Source organism: Salarias fasciatus, chromosome 3 (genome assembly GCF_902148845.1).
Source record: "Salarias fasciatus chromosome 3, fSalaFa1.1, whole genome shotgun sequence".
In the NCBI taxonomy this organism is placed as follows: Eukaryota; Metazoa; Chordata; class Actinopteri; order Blenniiformes; family Blenniidae; genus Salarias; species Salarias fasciatus.
In genome coordinates, this window is record NC_043747.1 from 12233232 (window position 1) to 12257270 (window position 24039).

At 44.4% G+C, this 24039-nt stretch overlaps 1 protein-coding gene across 16 annotated transcripts in view; it reads right to left on the reverse strand.

The window, feature by feature from the left end:
- LOC115385933 (adhesion G protein-coupled receptor L3) overlaps window positions 1-24039 on the reverse strand; it is a 157468-nt gene that overhangs the window by 20661 nt on the left and 112768 nt on the right. For all 16 annotated transcript variants that reach the window (XM_030088036.1, XM_030088034.1, XM_030088035.1 and 13 more), the window contains 6 exons: window positions 23577-23782; window positions 21083-21259; window positions 12379-12588; window positions 10086-10306; window positions 4362-4428; window positions 1654-1745 (listed from right to left, as the gene is read on the reverse strand). In XM_030088036.1, coding sequence (XP_029943896.1) covers window positions 1654-1745; window positions 4362-4428; window positions 10086-10306; window positions 12379-12588; window positions 21083-21259; window positions 23577-23782 — 973 coding nt within the window. The remainder of the gene's footprint in view (window positions 1-1653; window positions 1746-4361; window positions 4429-10085; window positions 10307-12378; window positions 12589-21082; window positions 21260-23576; window positions 23783-24039) is intronic.

The following is a 24039-nucleotide window of genomic DNA, read 5'->3' on the forward strand; positions in this document are numbered from 1 at the left end:
TGATTGATTGATTGATTGATTAAATAACAACAAATCCAAATGTTTCTTTGTTGTATACCAAGAGGCTGATCTGAAATCCTGTCTAACACATTTATTTCTCGCCAGGCGAATGTTGGCTTGTTGTTTTTTTTAAACATGTGAGTTCCGCAGCTTCGGGTTTGCGTGTTTTCACAAACTAACATTCAAAGAACAGCTGTGCTAATGTCATTTCAGAAGTGATGAGATAGTTAGTTTTCAGTGCTGCATCACTCGTTCCAGTGTGCTGTTAAATCCAGTAATATGTTCTAGAATAAGCGAACCACAGCAAAATAATCCATCCGTAGTTTGATTGATTTTTTTAATATGTCAAATTGGTCATTTCTATATTTTGCACATTGAATTTGACCTTTTGGTTCTCTGCTTTGGGGTCCTGGGCCTCATGTTTGATGCTCTTGCATGTTATTTGTCATGGGATTTATAATAAAACCACCAGAGATGGGAGAAATATAAAGTTACACATGCATCCAAGTCACTGCGGTGACCTTGTGACATGATCTTCTCAGTACTGTTAAAAAACATAGTACAGAATAGCTGCTACATATTTAAAGTTGAAATTTCCTTTGAAAAAAATGCAAAAAGCCTTCACTCACTGGACATTTTTGATAATCTAAAGGACTGAAGTTAAGTGAACCGAGTTCATCTAAGCGTTTAGAAGATTAAGACATGTATACAGACATAAAGTTAACATCAGATTCTACAAATGAACCATTCAAATTGAGTCTTTTCACTGTGGAATTTTTTTTTAAATTCCATATCTGTATGGCTTTGATTCATCTTCTCTTCTTTTTGAAGGGTACAAATTGCAGTTTCCCAAGACCTTGCCAGCAGTGCACATTTCGTTTTATAGCTTGTACCAACTGAAAATTGACTTCAGCCGCCTTCGCGACGCCAACGATAACTTCCCCGCAGAGCAGATTGAAGTATTTAAACATTTAGTTGCAAAGTGTAAACACCAAAGAAAGTTTGCATCCCAGTTAAAGTCATTACTGTCCCTTAAGCATTCATATTATCAGAAAGCAGACAGGCAACGGAAGATAAACACACACACACACACGCACGCACATGCAGAATGAATATTCATGGGCGGCATGTTGACACGGAGATAACACCAGGTCAGGTCTGTCAGATTGTCTCCTGGCCTTTTCCCGTGCAGACAACAGCATTTTTTTCAGATAATGATGGAGGCGCAACAGAATACCTGTTTGACTTTAACCCGGGCTGACACAACCTTTCAGCATAATGGGAGACGCTCACCTCGCAGGCACACACTCCCGGACCCTCGGGTTGGGCGTTCACAACCTTAAGTGCTTTTAATGAGGTTTCAAAATATCAAAAGAGCGACGAGACGGGGCGAAGTAAACCGCCTGGAAGCGGGGAGGCTCGAAACACAGCGCCGTCAGAAAGTTGCTCTTTCACCGGGGGGGTTCATTAAAGCGGAGGAAACAGGCGGAGAAGTCGCCCCGGCGGCTGGATGCGGTTCAGACGTCTGAGTGTGTTTGGTGGGGGGGAAGCGAGCTCGTACTCGAATACTCCTTTCACCGTGAGAAAAATGTGACGAGCGGAGCTATTTCCGAGCGACTTTAATGGATATCGGGGTGACCTGAGTGCTCTTACTTGATGTTGTCCAGGCAACCCGAGTCTGGTTTCAAGATGGCTGTGTGATGGAACATCTTGTAGAGAGCGATGCCCAGGAAGATCACATTGAGCTGTGGGTGAGAGACAGAGATTCACAGTGAGAGAGAGAGAGAGAGAGAGAGTGAAGGATGAAGCCTGTGTGTGTTTTTTTTTTTTTTCCACAGTTCCATTCATTTTAAATCAAGGCACTTTGTAGCACAAAGCTGGAACACTGCAGCGAGACTCGGTTTCCCACTTTGCCAAACAGAGCGCAAAATCCTATGAAACCTCTGTGGCGGTACGACGGCCTAAACAGGGACCGGTGAGACAAGACAGCTGCATACTTGTATGAGGGAGACTTTCCATCTGACTTACTCACACTTGTCTCATCATATTCACACTTAGAGGCAACCACAGGGAATAACTGCCACTGCAGCTGCTTCCTTTTTTCACATTTTAGGGGCGGGAAAACAAAAAAAAAAAAAGACAAAAGAAAGACGAGGAAACTTGGTTTGCATTGGTTGAAATTGCTGTAGAACACCAGGAAAACCATTTGCTTCATGTCATCTACTTCACAGTTTGTTAAAAAGAAACGTTTGGAGAGATGAGCCGACTAAAAATGTCACTTCAGTTTTTATTCCCGAGCTTCAACATGTAGGTTTCAGTTATTGTGGGGAAAAAAAAAAGCAGCTTAAACCAGGCACTAAGGTGAGCTCGACCTTAAGTAAGTAAACACAGGATGACTCAGTATTGATGATAGTTATTTATAACTGCACAGCTGAACAATTCTCCGCTGCTTCCTCCGTGAGCGTATCCAATGACAAACTTCTGCTGGCGGTTCAACACAATAATACACAAATGCACATTGATTTCCCCCTTTTCTCTGGATCTGTTTGCTGATGTCTCGGTCACGCAATACTACCTGGGATGATGTGACGCCGTACACATTCAATCATTCAGTTGAAATAATGCAGTTAATGGTGAGAAACTGAAGAAAGCAGTGGATCTGTTCATGGTCTGTGGTTTCATTTCAGGTAACTTTTGACTTTTAACTGGTTTGTGAGAGGTTTTTAACTGGCTCATCCCGCAGCACCTTTAATGTTTTTGACCCGTCTAACAGGTACAAAGTTTTAAAAGCTGAGCTATATTGTCCTATAAACACACAGAATATTGAGCTTTCTTCCTTCTTTCGTTCCTTTTGCTCCGGTTGCTTTGGAGAAAACGCACAGGTGAATAAAACTTGAAGCGAACACAGAAGTGGAGTCAGGCACATCTCAGGGAGCCGAACTTCTGCCTCTGTTTGCCAAACACCAATTAATTAGCCAGAAAAAGAAGAATATGCAGTCATATTTTGGACTGTTTCATAAAAAATAAATAAATTGAACTTAGATTAAATAGAGGCCCTGTAGTGTGTCTCATTAATTTCTTTTTCTTTGTGCAACTACAAAAAAAAAAGGGAAAAGAAAATGATTCATTTGTGGCGATGGCATGGGGGCCTGTTCTGAATGTCTCCTCAAAAATTACAGCAATTAGCATAATTGCACGTACTTCTGCGCTGTTTACAGGTGGCATTCAGCGAAAACGGAGCAGCGGCATAAACACAAGCAAATCGGCTTCCATCAGTTTAAAATTGCATCTCTGACCAAAACCTTTATCGCGTTCGCAGGGGCAGAAATATATCTGAGCGTTCAGGTCCAAGAGAAAGCGAGTGACTCATGATGCATACAGAGAGCATTGTGAGTGATTACTCCAAACTGGAGCATGAAAGTGCATGATGAATGTTTGGTATCCAGATTGTATGCTGGGCAGTGAATGATGTTTTAAGCTATTATTTCTTTTTATTATTATTATTTTGGGGTAGGAATAACACATTCAATTTTTTTTTTTTTTTTTTGCTGGTTGTTTCGTGGTAAATAATCGTATTTGACAAGCATATTGCCGGAGCTATTTCTAAGTATATGTGCTGATACCCAAAAATGTATTATTTGTGGCAGACTGGTGCCACGGAAAATTAGGAGGGGTGACAAAGCAGTATTTACAGCTTGGCGCTGGCATAAATACGGAGTTGAACACCAGTGTTATGTCAGATTTAAAGCAGCTGGATCAATAAACGAGCCATTTTTTTTTTTTTTCTGAAATTAAGGCTGTCCTAGTTGGGAAAGGAACAAAAAGTGTGTGTGTGTATATATGTGTGTGTGTCCCGCTCCTTGCATACCAAGTGTGTGTGTGTGTGTGTGTGTGTGTGTGTGTGTGCACCCAGAGCTGTCTGCGAGGTGGAGGATGGAATAAGGTAGTGGAGTACGAGTTGGAACGGGAACAAAATCAATCATAATCGCAGTGCGGATTACTCCAACGCTGCATACTGAGCAGAGTTCACTCTCTCTTCCTCTCTCTCTCTCTCTCTCTCTCTCTCTCTCTCCCCTCCACGCCGCCAACCCCTCCCCTCAAAATTGTCTCAGCCGGTGACTGCAGCGGGGTGACAAACTGCAATGTATTCTCCACACCCCTCATTCGTTTTTCTGGACGGCTCCGTGCCCGGCGGTGGCATATATGCTCAACAGGGCAGAGAGAAGAGGGAGATCGGAGCTGGCAGAAAAAAAAAAAAAAAAAGGGTTCTCTGTAGACCATTTAAGCGACGACCCGCAGGCTAAGTAGGGTTAATGAGCAAGGAGGGGAGGGGGAGGTGGCGCGGGAGGGTGGATGCTTACCATAATTATCAAGGTGGCTGGTCCTATGAAACTCCAAATGAAGTAGGTGTCCAGGCGAAGCCAGCAACTGCAATGAAAGTGATAGAGTGAGAAGAGAAGTGGGGGAGAAGTGGGGATGGAGTGTGCCAGTTGAGAAAGTGAGGGAGGAAAGAAAGGGGGAGAAAGATTTGAGGTTATGGCTTTATACTCCTGTTCAGAGGATATACATCATAGTGGGGAGGCTGGAGTGACACGGAGGAACTGGCACTTCAAAACACGGACTGCCATGAGTGGCTTAAAGAATTATGGCCATCAGTAAAAAAATCTGGAGGAAGAAAAGGGGATTTCGGTGTCGGAGACGGCCGTAATGATGGGTTTTCGCAGTCAGAACAGGTATAGGATCCGACGTAAAGGTAGCATGAAGCCCATAAGCAGCAGAGGATTTTCACACGGCGGCCAGAATTTTGCTCTTTTCCACTCCAATTTGTTGGATTAAGGTGGCAAATTACCATCACAGATGATCATTTATGGATGATTCAATTAAGTTCTCAATTGAATCCGCGCTGTAACACTGAGGAGGAATTGGATTGACCCCGACCCTGACGACCGCGACCGCTCTCTAAGCCCTCCACGAAGTCTCCTCCGCGTCTGCGTTAAGTGCGACCACTCCGTCTGGCTGCTGTAATTATGTCAATACAGATATAATGTGCTCCCTCGACCTCGATTCTTCCTGTAAAAACAATACAGAGTTCACTCTTCTCTCTAAGAAGTAGCTAAACACACACGGCCGAGGCGACCAGAGGAAGGTGACGGTGCTCTTTTGAAACGGCAAAAGAAAAGAAACATGATTCATGACCCACGGCTGAATTATTAATCTTTTAATCTCCGCTGCTGCAGCGGATAGACGCCTCCATTTTTGGCCACTGGAAAATTACAGTTCGTGCAGCGGTGTTGTCATTCAGGCTGACAGAAGGGGGGGGGGGGGGGGGGGGGGGGGGGGGTCGGGGTGACAGTGGCGGAGATTTAGCTGTAATGCAGGAGCATTTCCAGGAAAATGAGAGGGTTTGGGGAAAAAACCCCAAAAAACTTTACAGCAAGATAGTGTCGGGCTTTAGAAAGCAGCTGCAGATCAAAACAACCAAACAAATTGGTATTTTATAAAATGATTGGTTGAAACTGGAAATGCATGCAATTGTAGACGGAATGATGTAGATTCAAACCAAATTATTTTGATTTTTGTTTGCATATAATGCAGCTCTTGCAAGATATGCTTCTAGTCGAGATTACTTCATATATCTGCAAGGCCAGATACATTTTTCTCTCTTCTAGGACTATATTAATGTTATTCTTTGCTCTCGCCCTGTTCGCTCCACATCATCTGGACAGAACATTTTCTTTTCCTGTGTCTGACAACTCTTATGTTGCTGGTTATATGCTGCCTACTTTCACCCTTTTCTTCTGCACTTGAGGCTCTTGAGAAGTATGAAATGCCACCTTGGAAAAAAACAACCACATTTCTCTGTTCTTGTGGATTAAGTATCCACTTTCACTTTTTACTACATTTCCCCTTTTCTTGAGACTAGTCAGAATCGACGTTTTCTTAGTGGTCAGGAAAAAAAGAGTTACCATGAACATCTCTACTCGAATCAATTCCAGACTGAGCTTTTTTTTATTTTTTATACAATGAGATTGTAAGCAAGGTTAGATGCAATGATGAATCATATTGTGGTTGTATTGCCAGCATTCACAGCAACAGCGCCGACATCTTGGCCACCAACGAGTTTCACTTTTTTTCCCCTCACACGGCAACTTTGCAGAAAACGGCCAGAATACTTTGAAAGAAGCGGAAAAACACAACATAACAAGTGACATGACAGAAATTGACTGTTCCTTTGGTATTACTCGGATTTGATATGTCTCCCCATCTCTGGTATCGGTGGATGAGAAGGACGCGAGGCAGAAAAACACATATGGACGCGTAAAGCGACGAACGAACGAACGAACGCAAACAAAAGCGGAGCGCCGCGCGCCGAGCCCTGGCAGCTCATCAAAGCACACGCTCTGAACGTCGCCGTTATAAATTATGCTGAAGGTTCCATTGTTCATTTTCTTTTTTTTTTTTGCCTTCTACTTCTTCAGATCATAGAAAGATTTAAAGCCACGGTAGGCGGCAGGAGCTGCAGGCTGTCATTTTCCTTTTCTTTTTTTTTCCTTCTCCTGCCTCCACTTACCTCCTCTTCCCCGCTTGTGCCAGGCTTGGGTTTGCCTTCAGAGCACAGCTATTTTTTTTTTTTTTTTTTTTTTTTTTTTGTTTTTGTTTGTTTGTGTCTTACCTCCTGGTGTGCAACTTTTCTCACCATTTCTACAGCAGCTAAGGAATAGAAACATGTGTGCCAGTCAATGCACGAGCCAGGCTTGTGCCAGCAGCTTGGTTGCTTTGCCCATTCGTGCCAGCGAGCTCACACATGTTTTCCTCGGTGCCAAAGCAACACTCCAAGTGATTTCGATGGTATCATCGTGAGCCCGTGATTCAGTAAGCGAGCTAAAGAGACGGGAAACACTCGAGCAACGGAGATGAATGATCATTTTTGACTTGATTGGGAGGGATCAACCACATTTTGGTTTTTTTAAAACATCTTCATTTTTGTGTGCCAGCACTTATTACGCTAGTTTGTTTCCCATACTGGAGCGACACAAGTGCACTCATGCGAGTGCGGTTCATCGTAAAACCAACAAATACCCATCCATCCCAGCAAACTATGGGTAAGGGCAACAAAAATGAGCGAGAAGACCAAAATCTAAGTCTGCACTTGAAGCCCTGTTGACAAATAAATAAGTAAAAAGCTTCTACATTTTCAAAATTTTCAGCAGGAGTTACAGGTTATTCATCTTTTACTCCAAATGGAATCAGTTATTCCTGGATTTTTTTTTATTTTTTATTTTTAGCTTTTATATTCTGAGCAAATAAATAAATACTGGCCGCGAACAAAGGTAAAAATGTTTTTTTGTGATCTTTCAAGGTCAAGCGTCCATCTCGTAGATTCATCAATTTGTATTATTTTTGAGGTCGCGCAAAGAATACAGCTCTCTATAGAAGGTCATTCCACCTCATCAAATTTAGAGTTTAGAGAGTAGGAGCAGCAACGCGGTCATGTCACCACAGGGCAGCTAAAATCTCTATTTCTAGTTTATTTTCACCTTTATGGTGCTGGTAATTCCATTTAGGCATAAGATAATCTAGTGTGAGTAACAACAGAAATAAACATCCTTCACTTTGTTTTCTAAGAATCCATAAAATGTAGCCAACTTTTGGATTGACTGACAAAAAAATGGGTTAAAAATAGTCTTAAGTAACCATAGGAATTCTAGAAATGGTCAGAAATGAAAATAATTAAGCATGCAGACCTACAGTCAGCTAAATACAAACGTCTATACCTAACATTTGCCACTTTCAGTAATCTATAATATATTTTCAACAAAGCGGTCAACAATAGCTGACCCAGACTGTATTCATCAAATAAACGCAGTAATAGATTGAGTGGTAATGTTAGTTCTGCAGCTTCCATCAATCTTTCACATAACTCAATTCAAGACACTATCAAAAGGAGACGAACAGCGTTACTGTATCTACCAAAACATGAGGACTGCAATGGCTTGTTGGAAAATGTTCCGTATTCAACATGTTTGTTATGGCTCAAGGATAAACAGCACAGTGCTGAAAGTACTCTTCAAAACACACACAGACACACACACATCCAAGCGACCTTCCACTGTATCCAACCATATTTCTGTATGCTGGGAGAAACTCAAACCGCTTATACACTACTGTATCAACAACCAGTTGACTGAAACGCGGGGGTAATTCGTCCCCCTGAGTTTAAAGGTGCTTGATGTATTGCTTTCATTAAACGGAGAGAAATTTCATCAGAACACACCCTCGTTTTTGCTGAACACTGAAACGACCTCAGCACGGGAGTACGGGACGGTTGACGCTTCACTCAAGGGCACACTTCCAGTGATCGCTGGGAGAAAGCCGAACGGAAATCTGACTCAGATATTCCATCGGAAAGCTCGCCGCCGCCGCCGTTTTTATGCGCCCGGTTATTATGAGTCAGTAAACACCGCCTTGCACCTGGGTCGCTCCAACTCGCTGGGAATTTCAGCTCCGAACGACGCCGCCCATGACAGCGCTGCGACAGTCCCAAAATCAATTTGCGGCGGGACGACGTGCCCCTTCACGTCTGCTCGCCACGTGTCACGCCTCGTCCCTTCCCTCATCCTTCAGTGGCTGCGTATAATTGTTCCACCGGTGGCAGGCTTTAATTATTCACATGATGCCAAGGCTCGGGCGGTGGCAGCTATCGCCTCATCCATCACCGGGAACTATTGCTCCGCCGATCCACCGACGCGCCGTCTACCAGTTGCTTGTGTGTGGCGGCGAACGCGTGTGAGACACATATGATAAACATCTCCGCGGCAAACTGCTGATGCTGGTCTTCATTATTTTCAGATGGGTTTGAGATTAACTGAGAGGGATGGCGAGAGAGAGAGAGAGAGAGAGAGAGAGAGAGAGAGAGATCCTCCGCCTGGCATCGCGCCGCTTTGCAGACGGCGCTGTATTTCACAGAGACGAGCGGGGAAATGATATCATACGTAGTGACTGTAAAATCAGACAAAGACATCCTCTGTCGTTCTCCATCTTTTTTGCAAGTCTCTCTCGCTCTCCCCCCCCCCCCACCCCCCCACCCCACCCCCCTCGTTGAAACCTCACCGTATCCGCTCTGTAATTTGCGCATCCCAAAATGCTGAAGACATTAACCACAATCGGTTGACATTCATCCAGCGCCGCTCTCTCCTGAAGTTAGCATTTTTCACTGTCAAAACAACGTCAATTCAGCAGCGGGGGGAAATGCACGCGGCTTGAGTAACCGCGCCGCTTCATTAAAAGTTGATGATGAGCGATCGCTATTGGAGCATCATCTGTGAGATTATTAAAGCCCCTCAAAAAGGTTTTCGTGATGTTTAGTCGTATTTTTTTCTTTTTTTTTTCTGCAAGATGCGGAATCGCTCGGTTTACCGCTTGAGCACTTCCTCCGGCTTGGCATTAAATCCGAAAATACGTGAACCTGCTTCCCCTCTGCACATTTTAAAAAATTGATTTTGTTTTTCACTTTTGAAAAGTTTGGAGGCCCCATGACAGGCAAATCAAGAAAGGATTATAAAAAAAAAAAAAAAAAAAACATTGGAGAAGAGAGAGAACTCTGCGGTTCATGGAATGGGTCAAGAGAGAGAAACAATGCATCTTACATTTCCTATAGTACAATTTTCCACTGTATATTGATAGCCTCTTTATGCTGGAAAACACCCACATTTTTTAAAATCCTTTGCTTTAGTTCAAAGCGGAGTCTTAGTGGCGAGAAGGCAGCGGATCAGGGAAAAAAAAAAAAAAAAAAAAAAAACACCGATTGAACTGGGTCACGGGTAATTTTTTTTAGGTTTTCAGTGTACTTATTTTCAAATCACAAAAGACATTTAAAGGTTATTCGGGCTAAACTGACTTCTGTATAACAAGGAGAAGGATTTCTGGGAGGCTTTGTTTCTTAACCTATTACAGCTCGGAGCAACTTCTGCTCATGTCTTTATTTAAAGCGGCGTGCGCCGAAAATGCGATCTTTCGGGTCGTCGTGCGGAGAGGAAACCGATTCTCCGAGGGAGGCCCGGCGAGCTCGCTCCACATGTACTCACACACGATCCGTGCCGTAGCTGCGGTAGTCCACGGCGGCCGAGACGGCCACGATCAGCGCCGGGACGCCGTAGCCCACCAGGTAGAAGTAGCGGCGGCGCGAGTGCTCGCTCTCGAACACCTCCACCAGCATGATGTAGAGCTGCACGCCCTCCAGGAACATCCACGTGAACGCCGCCAGGAAGAAGAAGTGGAGCAGGGCGGCGAAGACCGCACAGGCGATCTGGCAAGGGGGCGAATGAGAGAGACAAAGCAGGGGAGGAGGGGGGCGGAGAGAGAAAAAGAAGATTTGAACGTTACTGCTGAAGATGAATTTCAATCACTGCTGGGCATTGTACTGGCTTCCTGAAGGATTAAGTGTCGCGCTAAAGGGCATAACGTGACGAGTGGAGTGTGTCATACGAGCGGCTGCGTTCTCTGACCTTGCAGGGTCTGAGTCTCTTCAACAATCGGCATTGTGGCTATGGAGTCCATATGGTGTTGTTTGTTGTTGTTGTTGTTGGCGAGGGTGAGCGAGAGATATAAAGAAGTGAAATTGCTTCCTCAGGTACGAGCAGCATTGAGGAACCATTGGTCATTTACATATATGTGCAAATCCGCACACTTCCCAACTACGATAAGACGATAAGACACTGGATCTTTCTAGATCGAGCTAATTATGAGCACAGTTGAATATAAGTAGCGTATTTTGTCACTGAAATGGATTCAATTAAATCCCTGAGAGGTTGAATGGACATTAATTGCAGTCCAGGAGGGCGATCTTACAGCTGGGCTGTGAATCATCCATAAAACGTTATGGAAGGAAAAGGTGTCGGACTCAACTGTTATCTTTGACTTCACAGGGAGTTAGCTGCGCAACTAAACTATGGACTGTAATTTTTACTTTTCACGGTAATGAGGATTTTAAAAGATGAAAATGTTCAGATGCGCCTTAATGGCGTCGGTCTAAGAAGCCAGGACGGATCATTTTGTTCTCCGTGGCATTGATTTCTCATTATGTTTCACCTGTACCTATAACCCAGGCAGTAAACAGCGTGCGCATGGCAATAACATGCAATCGATGACTATAAATAACTCAAATTATCATAAAGGATAATAAGCTGTAATGTGTATTCTGGAGCTGACCCAGAAGTGCAAAGTTAAGAGCCTCATCATTAGCAGGCAAAAACAGTCCGACTGTGAGAGAACGTATGGTGGGAGAAAAGAAAAAAGCAGACCTGTATACATGTAATGACTTCATATTTGTCTGCTGCATGGATGTAGAGCACACACACACACACACACACACACACACACACACGCTCAGTCTCGTATTTCTATCCTCGTGGGGACCGTCCATTGACTCCCATTCATGTCTAGCCCCTAACCCTGACCCTTACCCTAACCCTAACCCACACCACAACACAGCCTAACCCTAAAGAAATGTTTTTGCACTTTTACTTTTTTCAGTAACAACAACATGGTCAAGAAAACACTGTTTCTCCTACTTAGGACCGGAAAAAGGTCCCCACAAGGCACGTCGTTCCACGTTTTGCTATCCTTGTGGGGACATTTGGCCCCAACAAGGATAGAAATACGAGAACACACACACACCACACACACACACACACACACACACACTTGAAGATGGCTGTGCGGTGACGGCATGCCTCCACCTGCTACCACAGCTGAGCTCTTACGGCGAAGTAATGCCGTCCAAACTACAGTTATTATACTGGAAGGGGGGCTGAGAGTATTGAACGGCTTAATCCAGATTAGTCTGAAGTGTTTGCAAATTGAAAAGCTGCAACAGGAGGCGGCTGCAGGGTGAACGGGTGAATTCATGTCAGCGAGCGCGTACAATATAACAGTGATCTCAATCCGGGGGGGGGGGGGGGGGGGGGGGGGGGGGCGCGGCGGCGAGCTGGCAGGTGTTGGGCGTGCGAGTATGTGAGGGTATTTTCAAGTATGTGTTTGCCTCGGCGCAAAACCATGGGAGGGAACATTTGTTGAATAAAGAGCATCCAATTCTTTTCTTTCACTATTTCGTCTCAGCGAGCCTGACAGAATTTAAAAAGTCCAAGGCCGCCGACTCTCCCAGGGAAGCAGCACTCACAGCACAGCGGGACTCCAGAGGTTATATTTTCTCAAAACACTTAAGGCTCTCAAATCTAGAGAGCAGATAGTGTACTTCCTTCAGGGGATATTTATCTGGACACAAGAATGTACCCGTTGCTGGCTGATACAGCAAATAAAAAAAGACCTCTGGCAGAACACAGAACACATGAATTGGAAATCCGTTCATTGTTTTCTCACCGGCTGGTCGCCCCGGTTGATCCCCACCAGAAACAGCGACTCGGCGATGAACAGGCTGATGCACAGGTTCTTGTGGATGGTGTTGCGGTCGCTCTGGAGCCCGCGGAAGAAGCAGAAGGTGAAGAGGCTGATGAGCAGGCAGACCAGCGACAGGAGGATGCCCACCCAGGTGATGACGTCCAGGAGCATGTCGTGAACCGGGTCGGTGTTCTGCAACGGAGACGAGGAGGCGGGTGGGTAACAAGGCTCAACGATAAAAAAAGAAAAACCTGAGAAATAACAATGGTTTTGTTTTTTTTGTAAACATATTTCAGTCCGTTGATTGATTCTTTCATTTAGTGAGATGCTGCTTTTGTTGTGATAGATACTGAGCTATGCTGGATAAAAAAAAAAAACTGAGAGCAACTGATAACGTGACAATTACAAAACGTCAAAGAAACAAGCAAGTTCCTTGACTTAAATCAACATGAAATGTTCAGAAAACCACTCCAAGTATAAATGTGCTCTTTAAGGAGCATCCCTCCGAACACTTTGTTGATTTTTAATTACTTTCTTAGATGTACAATAAAAATCTGGTTAAATTGAGTTAAATCCCTTGAAATGTTCGGCGAGTGTGCATAACTTTCTGCCCTATGACTAAATAGCTATATATTTGCATGCATTATTTTCTTGTGTGATTTACATTGCTCTTAAGTATTTTTTTTAATACAGAGTAAAAGGAAGCCTTTTTCTAGAAATTAAACATATAAGATGTTCACAACTGAGTCTTTTCATTCACAGTGAGTTTCCTGCTCACTGGTAAAACATAAGGAAAGCTGTTTTCTAACCGACTGACTCACAATGAGAACAGAAAAGAAAATGCATACTTCATTGTATAAAAGCAAAACTAAAAAAAGAAAAAAACAAAAACCTGTGACATTGAAACATTTTATTCCAGAAAACAATCACGAAGCTGATATTTTTATGATTGTTTTTTAGGGCTGAGCTGCATTCGCTCAGCCCTCCGATAAACCGCTATACACACGAGCCACAGGTGGCCGATATGAATCATGAATTAGTCAGCGCGAATCAATTTCAAATGACCCCCTGTTGTTTCATTTTGGTCGGGCAACAAAGTGAAACACAAAGTGAGCGGCCCAAAGGGCCACAGGTGCACGAGACCGGCGCAACAGGAATTCAATCAAACAACAACATGGTCAATAACTTTCACTGTTGCTTTTAGACAATTTCCCCTTTTCGGATAGTAATTTGCCACCACAGCCAGTTTTGGGCACTAAAAAGCCTTTTGCCGACAGTAAATTTGTAGCTTTATGGCAGAGATAAGAATCAACAGTTATTCTGCTGTAGCCATGAAAGAGAATTTACATCAGTCCATAAAAGCAAAGTGCACATAGGGATACTTGTGGGGGAGCAGGGGAAAAAGGGCTGCACGGCTTAAAAGAGCAGAATCTGCAGAAATGGCTGGCTTCGAATGGCTTCTTTGGCCTTGGCTGCATTAAAATAAACACAAACAAAGCAACATCAGAGCTTACCGTTGGTAAACAACGTGTAACACCACGTCTTGAAGTGCTTTTCCTGCTTCTTTTTATTGCTGACCAGCAAAAAAAAAAAATCGGAGAAAATCCTCTGAAACGCTTCATTCAAACAAGGGATTCCTGACTCCCCGAGGGACATGGAGATATTCCATGAAATAAAGATCAGTTTGATTTAACATCCACATACTGTCTGCACCAACACCTGAACATTACCCAGGAAAAACAGAGAGTAGAAAGTATCTGAAACAACTGGTTAGGGTTATCAGTTGAGTCAATGATTGCCAAGTTGAACTCAAACTGAGACAAACACTGCGGCACCATAAAACAATCCGAGGAAGCCATGCCTCAACAAGATCCGACATCCTTCCAGCGTGCGTCATTGAGACGGATGTGCAGATTCTCACAGCAAAACCGCATTTAGGATGAAGACCGTCGCTGTCAATTATGACAATTCTGCTTCCAGCTGACAGAGAGCAGGCCGGCCCGGACAGGCAGCATCTATATGTTAAACAGGGGCATTAAATCGAGACGTCTTGATTTATTAACTTAACATAATTACTGCAACCAAACCCTCTAGTCTGCTTCTGCAGGCTTTCCAATTTCCCCAAGGGATTGCCCCTGTTTCCCACAATGCTGGGCATTGATTTTGTTTTCTAAAACAAAAAAAAAAACAAAAAACAAAAAAAAGGGAGGTTGGTGGTTAATTTTAGAGAAATCTGTCGACCTTCTAACAACTGTCTGTCACTGCTGATGGGAGGCGTAGATTACCAGGGTGGAACTTGACACGACAACTTCAACTGAATGCAAATGAAGATCGAGCAGCTGTTATTTCAAACCATATCAATGTAGAAAAAAAGGCTTAAGGGCAAATGGTGGATTCTCATTGACAGGGTGTTCAATTAGACACAGGTGAAAGCTAATCTAATCTTTAGCTGGCGAAGCGCGGGTCGCTGTGCGTAACTGACAGAGCGAAGTCTGGGTGTTTAATATCAAAAGCGGCGCACGCAGTCATGGCCTCCAGGAAATAATATACGACTCGGCGCTGCGGCGCAGGACAAACCCCCTAAGAAAATATTTGCATACATTGAGAAATAACCCCCACCGCATGGCTAATACGTCTCTCATCCCGGAACGTCTTTAAATCACGCTCTGACCGCAGTCAGCAGTATTTTCAGCGCGGAAAACGGAGAGCGTCAAGAGGCGGCCCCGCCCCCCCAGTCAACTCCTGAAACTTAGGGGGGGAGGAAGCACGGCACAAAAAAGCCTTGTTTTAGTGGCGGCCCGGCTAACGCTAGCAGAGAAGGGAACAGATGCTGATCATTAACAGGCTCTGGTACAATAACAGCCGCAGTGCTCCTTGAGTCTGGGGAGAGCGCTCTTTTGATTTTCCTGCCTGATGAGCCGTTGTGTATACGTTGGAGGGGAGGAGGGGGGGCCGGCAAGATGTTGTACGGAGCAGACATCTGCGTGAGTGTGTATGTGTGTCGGTGCCGATAAAACCAAGCCCGCTTTCAGCCCCGTTGCTTTCAGAAGGGTGCCTTTTTGCAAAGGCGGTGGGTGTTTACGGATGTTAGCGTTTGCGCCGGCTCGTTCCGAAAGCGCGCGGCACATGCGACACGTGAGTGTGTTTTCCCTCCGCTGCGTGACGGAGGTATTGATGCAGTGGGTGGTACCGGCCGTGGCGCATTGTGAGGGGACCCTCGTGTCTCCCGAGCCAGCGAGCTGTGCAGTGGCTGCAGGCTCTATCCATCACAATCCCACCTTCAATTGGAGAGGGGGCAGGTCAGAGAAGGAGGAGACAGCCAGAGAAGGAGAGAGAAAAAGAGACAAAGCGACGGAAAGCGAGGGAGAGAAGGGCAGGGAGTGTATCTCCACCTGGGTGATGGATTCACTGTGGAATGATTTCTTTGTTCTGGGAGGTGGATGATGGCTGAGACGTCTCCAAGCCACAGTGTCTCTGCTGAAAAGTTTCCTTTTTACGGCGGGCTCTGCCCAGGCAGAATGGCAAATGATGTGATCTGCACAGTCTCGGCACCTCACCTCGCACCAGCAAGCCTCCATGATGGAAATCCGTGTAAGGGTATCTAAAGTGGGCAGACGTAATTTACTCTGAAATGCACTCGCTGTGTCGCAAGGGCAAACCCAGTCATACGGCATCCATGTTACTTAGCGGGGCAAGGTACATTTGTGCACATTCGATTTGTCTTCCAATCTTTCTTTCCTACATTTTTTTCCCCTCTTATTTCTTAAACACACATATTTTTCATTCCGGCCGGATGCCTGAAGAGATTGGATTTGCCCCTGATCTGCTAGCACGTCGCGCAGAATCAGGTTTCTGGGCACTCAAGCAGTGTGAGGAGAAGGAACAGACATGGCAATGAGCCCCCTTTTCACTGCAGCTGGGTCTTTTTGGCCGAGCCATCTTAACCTGACATTACATCATATGCATTTAATTACCATAAAATCCTTTGTCTAGCGCCCCAAAATCTCCAGAACCAGTTTTCTGACGTGTGGAAGGAGGGCGAAGTGGTGAAGAGTGTCAATCCTTTATATCTCAAAGAACCACTCTCCACATGGGGCCACAAAGCCAATCCAATTAAATTGCATAAATCTCCCTATATGCCTCCAGAGCGGGGCTTTGACTCATGAAATACGGGCAGGCAAGGCCAGACAGTTGTGCTAAGGGGTAGCGGCCCACTGCAGGGAGTCATGTGACAGGCTCACCTTACGATACGGAGGATTTACGATGCGCACGGGGATGAGGAACGGTTGGGGAGAGGGCGTATGAATCAGGGGTCCGGGCAAATTCGTCACATTTAAAAAAAAAAGGACTGGGAGAAAGATTCCAGCCCGGCTTGGCGAGGAGTTGACATTCGGCGCACGCACCGAGTGTCACACTGTGTTCTAAGCTACAATAACTAAGACGCAGCATTTAAACATGACTTCCAGTTCTTTTTGTGGCAGCGAACACGGTCTCTCTGTTCTCCATTTTGTACCTATGACATAAACCGATTTATCCTGAACCGTGCCTCTTGGCGTGCGTGCGCCGTGCTTTCAAGTTCCGCCGTGAAATACGCGGCTAACCTTGACCGTCCTTTCTCATCATGGTTACTGTCCGGCGTGCCAGCGTGGGGAACTTCTACGAGGACAGTGATGAATGTTACTCAAATATCAGCCTCTCCATCATGCAGTGATATTCACTGGCCTATCGGGAATTTGCACCACTTACTCGGAAGTCAGAGCCTCTCTGGGGAGTGTCGAGCCACGCACGTCTGCTACGTATATAATGATCTTTACAAGGAAACGGAGCAGAATATTTATTATGCTGTGACGTGTGCTTTAACCCACCTTGAAAAGGATTTCTGACTAAAGCACCCTCAATCAATATGAATTGAAAACCTAAATTCAAAGGTCAGGGTTCAGAAAGGAGCATTAAGCACAAGACATTAGGGAATCTTGAAAAATATCATGCTAGAATTTTTGGTCAAATGACTAATTTCGAAATGGTCATTTAGTGTAAAAGTTTAATATTTCTGTCAATCGAGCTAAATCCTGCCTTTCAGTATGAGTGAAATGAGTTTATTTCCGTTTCATTCTTTAATCGCAGCTGAATGTCTCAAGGCTGACATCTTGAGGTTAGAGTCGTCAGCAAAGTGACATCAAAGCACACCCACAAAAAAACAAAACAAAAACAAAACAAAAAAACCACCCTGTTTGCCATCATTCTGAAAGATACACGAGACATATATAATCTCCCGCACGCAGCTGCTGTCTGTGAGTACAGTTTTAATTTGTTTATGTGGCCAACGGCACTCTTCCACTCCGATTGCGGGATCAGTCAAAGGCATCAGCTCTGCGGCTGGATGGCACGAAATTAGCAAACAAAGGACCTCGGCGGTGATACGGTGGAGCCGTGACAAGCACCTGATAACCTCACAACTGCCTCACTGGAGGCTTTTCTCCCTGACAGACACATCAGGAGCGCATGTGTTGGAAAGTGTGCAACTTTATCAGAAAATAAATCACATTTGGTAAACTTGATTAGGAATATTAGATTGGAAACCACCGTGGCTCTAAACATCTTTGTGTACTCGCTTGGATATTTCCAAACAACGTTCCAAACAACCACAATATGTGATTTAGAAATTATTTCACGGAACTAATTGACTTCAAACATAATTAATCCCAATGAGACCGAGGTTTTTCTCCTGCTCAGTCTGTCAACTAATCTCACATCCTGTACAGTTTATTTTATTTCAAGAGTTTCTTATTCATATAAATGTGTGGGCATTTTAATTTTTTTTTTTTTTTTTACCTTAGCGACACTTCAGATAATTGGCACTTTGAGTCTGATGACGATGTCCTGATTTTAAAAACCCTGAGCCCACATATATATATATTGGTTTTGTGACAAATGTTTCACCTCAAAGTGGTGAAACTTTACTTGGTAAAGCCTTTAAACTCTTAATGGTAGGCAAAGACTGCCATACATGTCAGCCGTGATTATATATAATTAGTGTGAAATGACGATTATTTTCAAACAATGTACCTCACCTGGCTTGGAGAACTTTACAGCTTCGGTTCGGTGAGCGAGTTCATTTTCTCTCTCGAGGAGAAATGTGATATAATAACAATTAAATTGTACTGGATGGAGATTCTGAAATCAGGCATTCGAAGCCAAGTTCGCATGAAAAGCACTCAAACAGTAAGGTCACATCCATATGCAGGAAAATACATATCTGATCTGTAGCCTGGATTGATGAATGGATCAAGCTCCTCCAAGTTCTTTGTATCCTCTGTTGAATTATTTCTATTGCAGATACAATCCATCCCTCCATAACAGTGATTAAAGCCACCAGCAGGCTGGAAAACACATCTAATGAAGATAATTCAAACGTCTGGGTGGACCAGAAGCCACTTCTGGATGGGTGCTGGACTTTCAGGCCACTAAGTGGTGAGGATGGATGTTTTCTTCTTCTCTGGTTCGATTAATTCAAAATCACACTGAAGCAAATCAAGCACAAGAGTGAATGCGAGAGGACTGCACGTCATTTATGAAGTCCTTGTGTGACTTTACATTAAGTTTCGCAATAAAATATTTCCAATCTTCTACATCTTTCACTGCGATTTGTCTTCATTACGCTTACTTTTATTCTAATCCTAAATTGTGGGTTTTTCCCCTTTGGGTCACCCACAAATCACAGTCTGCATGCAGCATTCTAAATATGGAACTTTGCATGCAATCTGGTTTTGGTTTTACGGGGGTATTGCTACAGGAACAATGCAGACGACAGCTTAATAACCCTCACATCAAGATTGCTGAACGTAGCGCTCATTACTCCAAGCTAGCCTTGTCTGTTGGCCAAAAAACAGGACTAGTGATGAGGTGATATTGTGGGCTGATTCGCAGCTCCTGGAAAGGGAAATTGTAATTACAACTTGCCTATAGTTTTTGTTTTTTTTCCCCCCCACTTTTGAAAATGCTGGGGAAGAAATAAACAAGACTGAAACATAATCTGTTGCTCTGAGGGTAATAAGTAATAACAATGCTGAGATGATGAGCAAGTCCTGCTGCCATGGTTACAAACGCAGATATATCTTCAGTTTATGAGATTTGTGACATATATACTCACACCACACACACACACACACTCTCTGTCCCATTCTAACATTTAACACAGTGACAGTTTGTCAAATAAAAAGCCTCCATTGCTCCCATTCAGACGCCACCCAGCAAGTTGTCTTTTATAACATCCAAGTGGAGAAGATAAAGAGGGAAGCATGGTGAAAAGAGAGAGAGAGAGAGAGAGAGAGAGAGAGAGAGAGAAACAACCTATCGCTAAGAGCTGGGGTGTAACTACTGTCCACTTTGCAGCGCTGAATGCAGCGCCACAAGCAAGCCCCACAATGCTTCAGACGGGCTTGACTGAAAGAGCTGCTTTAAATGCTTCCTCTCTTCTTTTAAAAGTCTGCATTGCCCCCCCCCCCCCACCGGTATCTTTCTCTGGACGGACATAAGCCACCATATCAACAGACATCCTGTATTTCTCTTTGTGTCTTTGTGTGCATGAATATTTTTTGCAATTGTGTTCCTGGGGGGGGGGGGGGGGGGGGGGGGGGGGGGTCTTGTGGTTTCATGAGCGAGGGCTCGCGTCAGGTTCAAGCTCAGACAGATATTGTTTCCTTCCACTGATTCAGAAGAGCAGGTTGACAGAGACGTATTATATTAGATACCAAGAGTCACTCGACTCTGCCAACGCTGCCAGCAGCAACCTCTTCAAACACCCTGTGACTGGAATAGTTAGGCTGTTTGTCAACATCAAAACGGAAAGAAACGGCGCCCCCAAGACCAGGCGTGCACCTGCCGCTCTTTCAGCATTCAGAAAACAGAAACAGTGAACAAAATCACATTTTAAACATATTTCCCACATAATAACACAATATTTCCAAAAACATACGCACACATAAATGCTAAAGTTGCAAGGTTGATGATTTTGATGGCTGAAGCTTTTTCCCTGGAGTGTGTGGTACAAAGGGGCAGTTCGTTAAAAATCCGGTTTTTCCGCCCCTTTTGAGAAACAATTGAAGAAGCACGGCTCAAAGCTGGTGGAGCTCTGAACAGACACTCATCTGGCTGAAGAGAGTTGAGCACAAGGACAGGTTGACCATTCATAGATTTTCAAAAGAGGTCTGAAGGCCAAAAAAGAAAATCATAAATCATTAAAAACCAAAGTTATTAAAAGAGCGGTTACTGCTCTGAAACAGCTGCTTTACAGACTCGCTCCAGACTGGAGCAAAATCACACACACGCACGCACCAGTTTCTACATAGAAGACAGCGGCAATCAATACACACTTAAGGTCGTTGTTTAAAACTGTGCAAAAATAGTGTGCATTGGCACTTTTAGCGTGTCGGTCTGGAAAGTGCAGCGGAGGTCAGAAAGTAGTTATCAGCCTATTTTGCCCACTGGATTAAAAGCCAAGGACATAAAACATATACTGAAAAACACGACTTCTGCTTCATACTGGCTGGATTTCACCCTTTTAGCCGTTTCAACCCTGAAGGATCAATGCTTCTCTATTTTTTCTTAAGCATATTCAATGAACACATATATTTATTTTCTTTGGGATTAATGTTTCCACTTCTCAGGAGAGGAAGAGGAGGCCTACCTTGACGTCCACGTGAGCCATGAGGACGGCGAAATTGGTGAGGTGCGTGCAGGAGCACGTGGTGTGCGTGCGGTTGGTGCCGAGCAGGCGGCAGTCCTGCGTGGACCAGTACCCGGTCATGGTTCGCTTGGAGTAACTCCAGAATGAGCAGTTGGGGTTAAAGTTCTCCTCAGATTGCTGTTAATAGGCACAAAAAAACAAAAAAAACAAAAACAACACAAATAAATGAGCAGAATCACAAAGTGCGACGCAGGGGTCTGGAGTTAATCACACATTAGCTCGGTCCATTTCTGCTTTCCTTTGTTTTGCAGAATAAACATCCTCCCCCTCCAAAAAAAAAAAAAAAAAGAAAAAAAAAGAGAGGCTCATTTTTCTCCGCTGCAATCCATATTCATCCCAAAGTGAATTGCAGGTGCTTTTACTGTCGCGAAGCATCAAGCGGGCCTCATGCCTCTTTCTCATTGTGCTTTCTGACCTTTCTCTTTAACTTGCCCTGCGTGACAGTGGACCGCCACACTGTTTAATGGCCGCCGCCGCTGTCGGCGCCGGGCTCCCGCTCTAATGAATGACAAGCACGCCTCTCCGCTACCCGGCTTGCCATTTTATAAAAGTCATCCGTGACTCTGAGGTTAGGTAACACACAGGCACAACAAAAAAACACGACCGCTGATAAACAGATACATCAACAGCCCGTTTCCTCTTGAGCCCAATTGCTTTTGTAGCCGCGGAAACGGCCGTCCGTATCCTTTCCGGACGGCGATCATCTTCCAAGGTTAAACGCGTCTGCTGTCTTAGAATAAACGCCACGAGGAGCCAGACTTTTTCATAGTTTCACACTTGCTGTAGGGTGATTACCCTAATCAGGTTTATCCTCTGCGAATGCAAATGTGCCGCTGATTGAGTTTCCCCTTCACACACCCAAACTCCGCGTAAAATATTCCACGGCGAGGAGATGGGATGACCCTCCGTCCCATTAATGGCTTTAATTGGTCCCATTAAGTGGCGAGGCAAGGAAGCGAAACAATAACTAGAGGACACAGAATCATCCCAGAAGACCAGTGATCCAAAACCTCACATTTGAGAGGGAGCTGTGGGAACGATGACATGCCGGAGCCCCTCCCCAGAAGCACCGTAAACACCGCCTGACATTCACTTTCAAGGGCGCGCTGGAACTGAAAATCCCACACCTTACCTTATATTCAACTGCTACGGTGTGTGTACTGATAGTACACAGTCCAGTTCTTACTCCAGTATTAAAAAAATCCAGGGAATTTGGACATTATAAAAAAAATTACTAAATAAAGTAGTTTCAATTTTCAATTACTGCATGTACTGGAGACCACTGTCTGTGTCCTCATTTTAACTCGCCCAAATATAAAACCATGCTTTAGTAAACACTCTCCGGCCATGCTCCTGAACCAATCATTTCGAAAAGTTCCATTTGTAGAAGTGCAGACCTGATTGGTTTACTTGTTTACCGGAGAAGAGCTATCCCTTTGTTTGACGCCCGCGTCAATATTGAGTGTCAATACTTCATCCAATCAGGTTTAATTAATTGATGGATCCTAAATTATAATAATGATTATTATGTGGTTAATCGCGCAGCCCCCGGTGCGCTCAGAACGCACTCTATATGGAAATGCCTGTTTATTTATGGCACTTTAACCTGAGGAACTGACAACCTCACTGGAAGCCCTTCTGGCACACTCCGGTGTCACAAGTGGAAGCAGCTTTTGCGAAAGGGCACCGCTTTATTGAAACGACTTGATCCGAGCTGGAAGACGGGATGAAAGCGCCACCTCCCCCCAACATTCAGACCAACGGTAAAATGAGCGAATCTGCAGCCCAAACTGCAAATTACACATAAGACAGGTGAGTCAAAGCAATAACTGTGCTGACGTTGGCCCCCTCGACATTTCCCCCACCATTTAATTTTGACATCCATAAGCTGCCGCCGCTTCGCTTTCCTCCGCCGCTCTGCACTCCTCGTCTTTTTTTCTTTTTTTTTTTCTGCTGCTGCAGCGGCTTTCTTCCAGGTCCCTCCCACACGCGAGACCTGCCGCAATTCTCCCATGGTTGTACAACATCTTTGATAATAGCTGAAGGCACTGTTTGTAGACAAAACAGGGATATTTCGAGGGTAGCAGAGTGTGGAGAAGATAATGGAGTCAAGAGGGAGAAGTCACGACTCCCCGCAATGACTAAGCAGCCTCCAGTGAGGCCGAATATGACTGATATTTGTTCAGGGGAGATCGGGCCCGCGCTCAAGCTAATAAACAACGGCATGCTTCCCCCTCGCTGTCACCTGAGCGAGCGATCTTGTTTCCCCACAATTTCATTTTTCACACCTTTCCCGGAATAAAAAAAAAATGCTTTATTTCAGCTTAATTTTCTTGGTTTGAGGAGGGATTTGTGTGTCTTTGTTGCTCCTGCAGGAATACGTTTCACCAACATCTAAAAGAAGAATAAAAACAAAGCTCACATGTGGAATTACCTGGAGGTGTTTGATGGTGAAAATGACCGGGTCAGAGAGGTACACCTTGTTGGCGTCCTTGTTGATGGCAGCGGTGATCACCGGCGAGTTGACGATGACCGAGTAGTTGGTCGACATGGCTTCACTGCCCAGCTTCATGCTGGCGTTCTCCGTCGAAAGGTAGACGCCGATGTGTTTGTACAGGACGAACGCGATTCGGATTTCACCTGGAAGGGGTAAAAAAAAAAAAAAAAAAAAAAAAAATTACCATTAAAATGACCAAAAATACAAGAAAACCATAAACAAGAAGACAGACTGGATGATTTCACACTTTTATTGTGATGAGACCAAACTTTTTTTTCGCATTCGAATTTTGGCATTTCAGGCAAGAATAATCCTCGGGGTTATCACAGCGGTAAAAGCTTCAAAGCCTCAAGGTAATTTCTGAATGTATGAAGGAGTTTAGCAGCAGCCTGAATTGCTT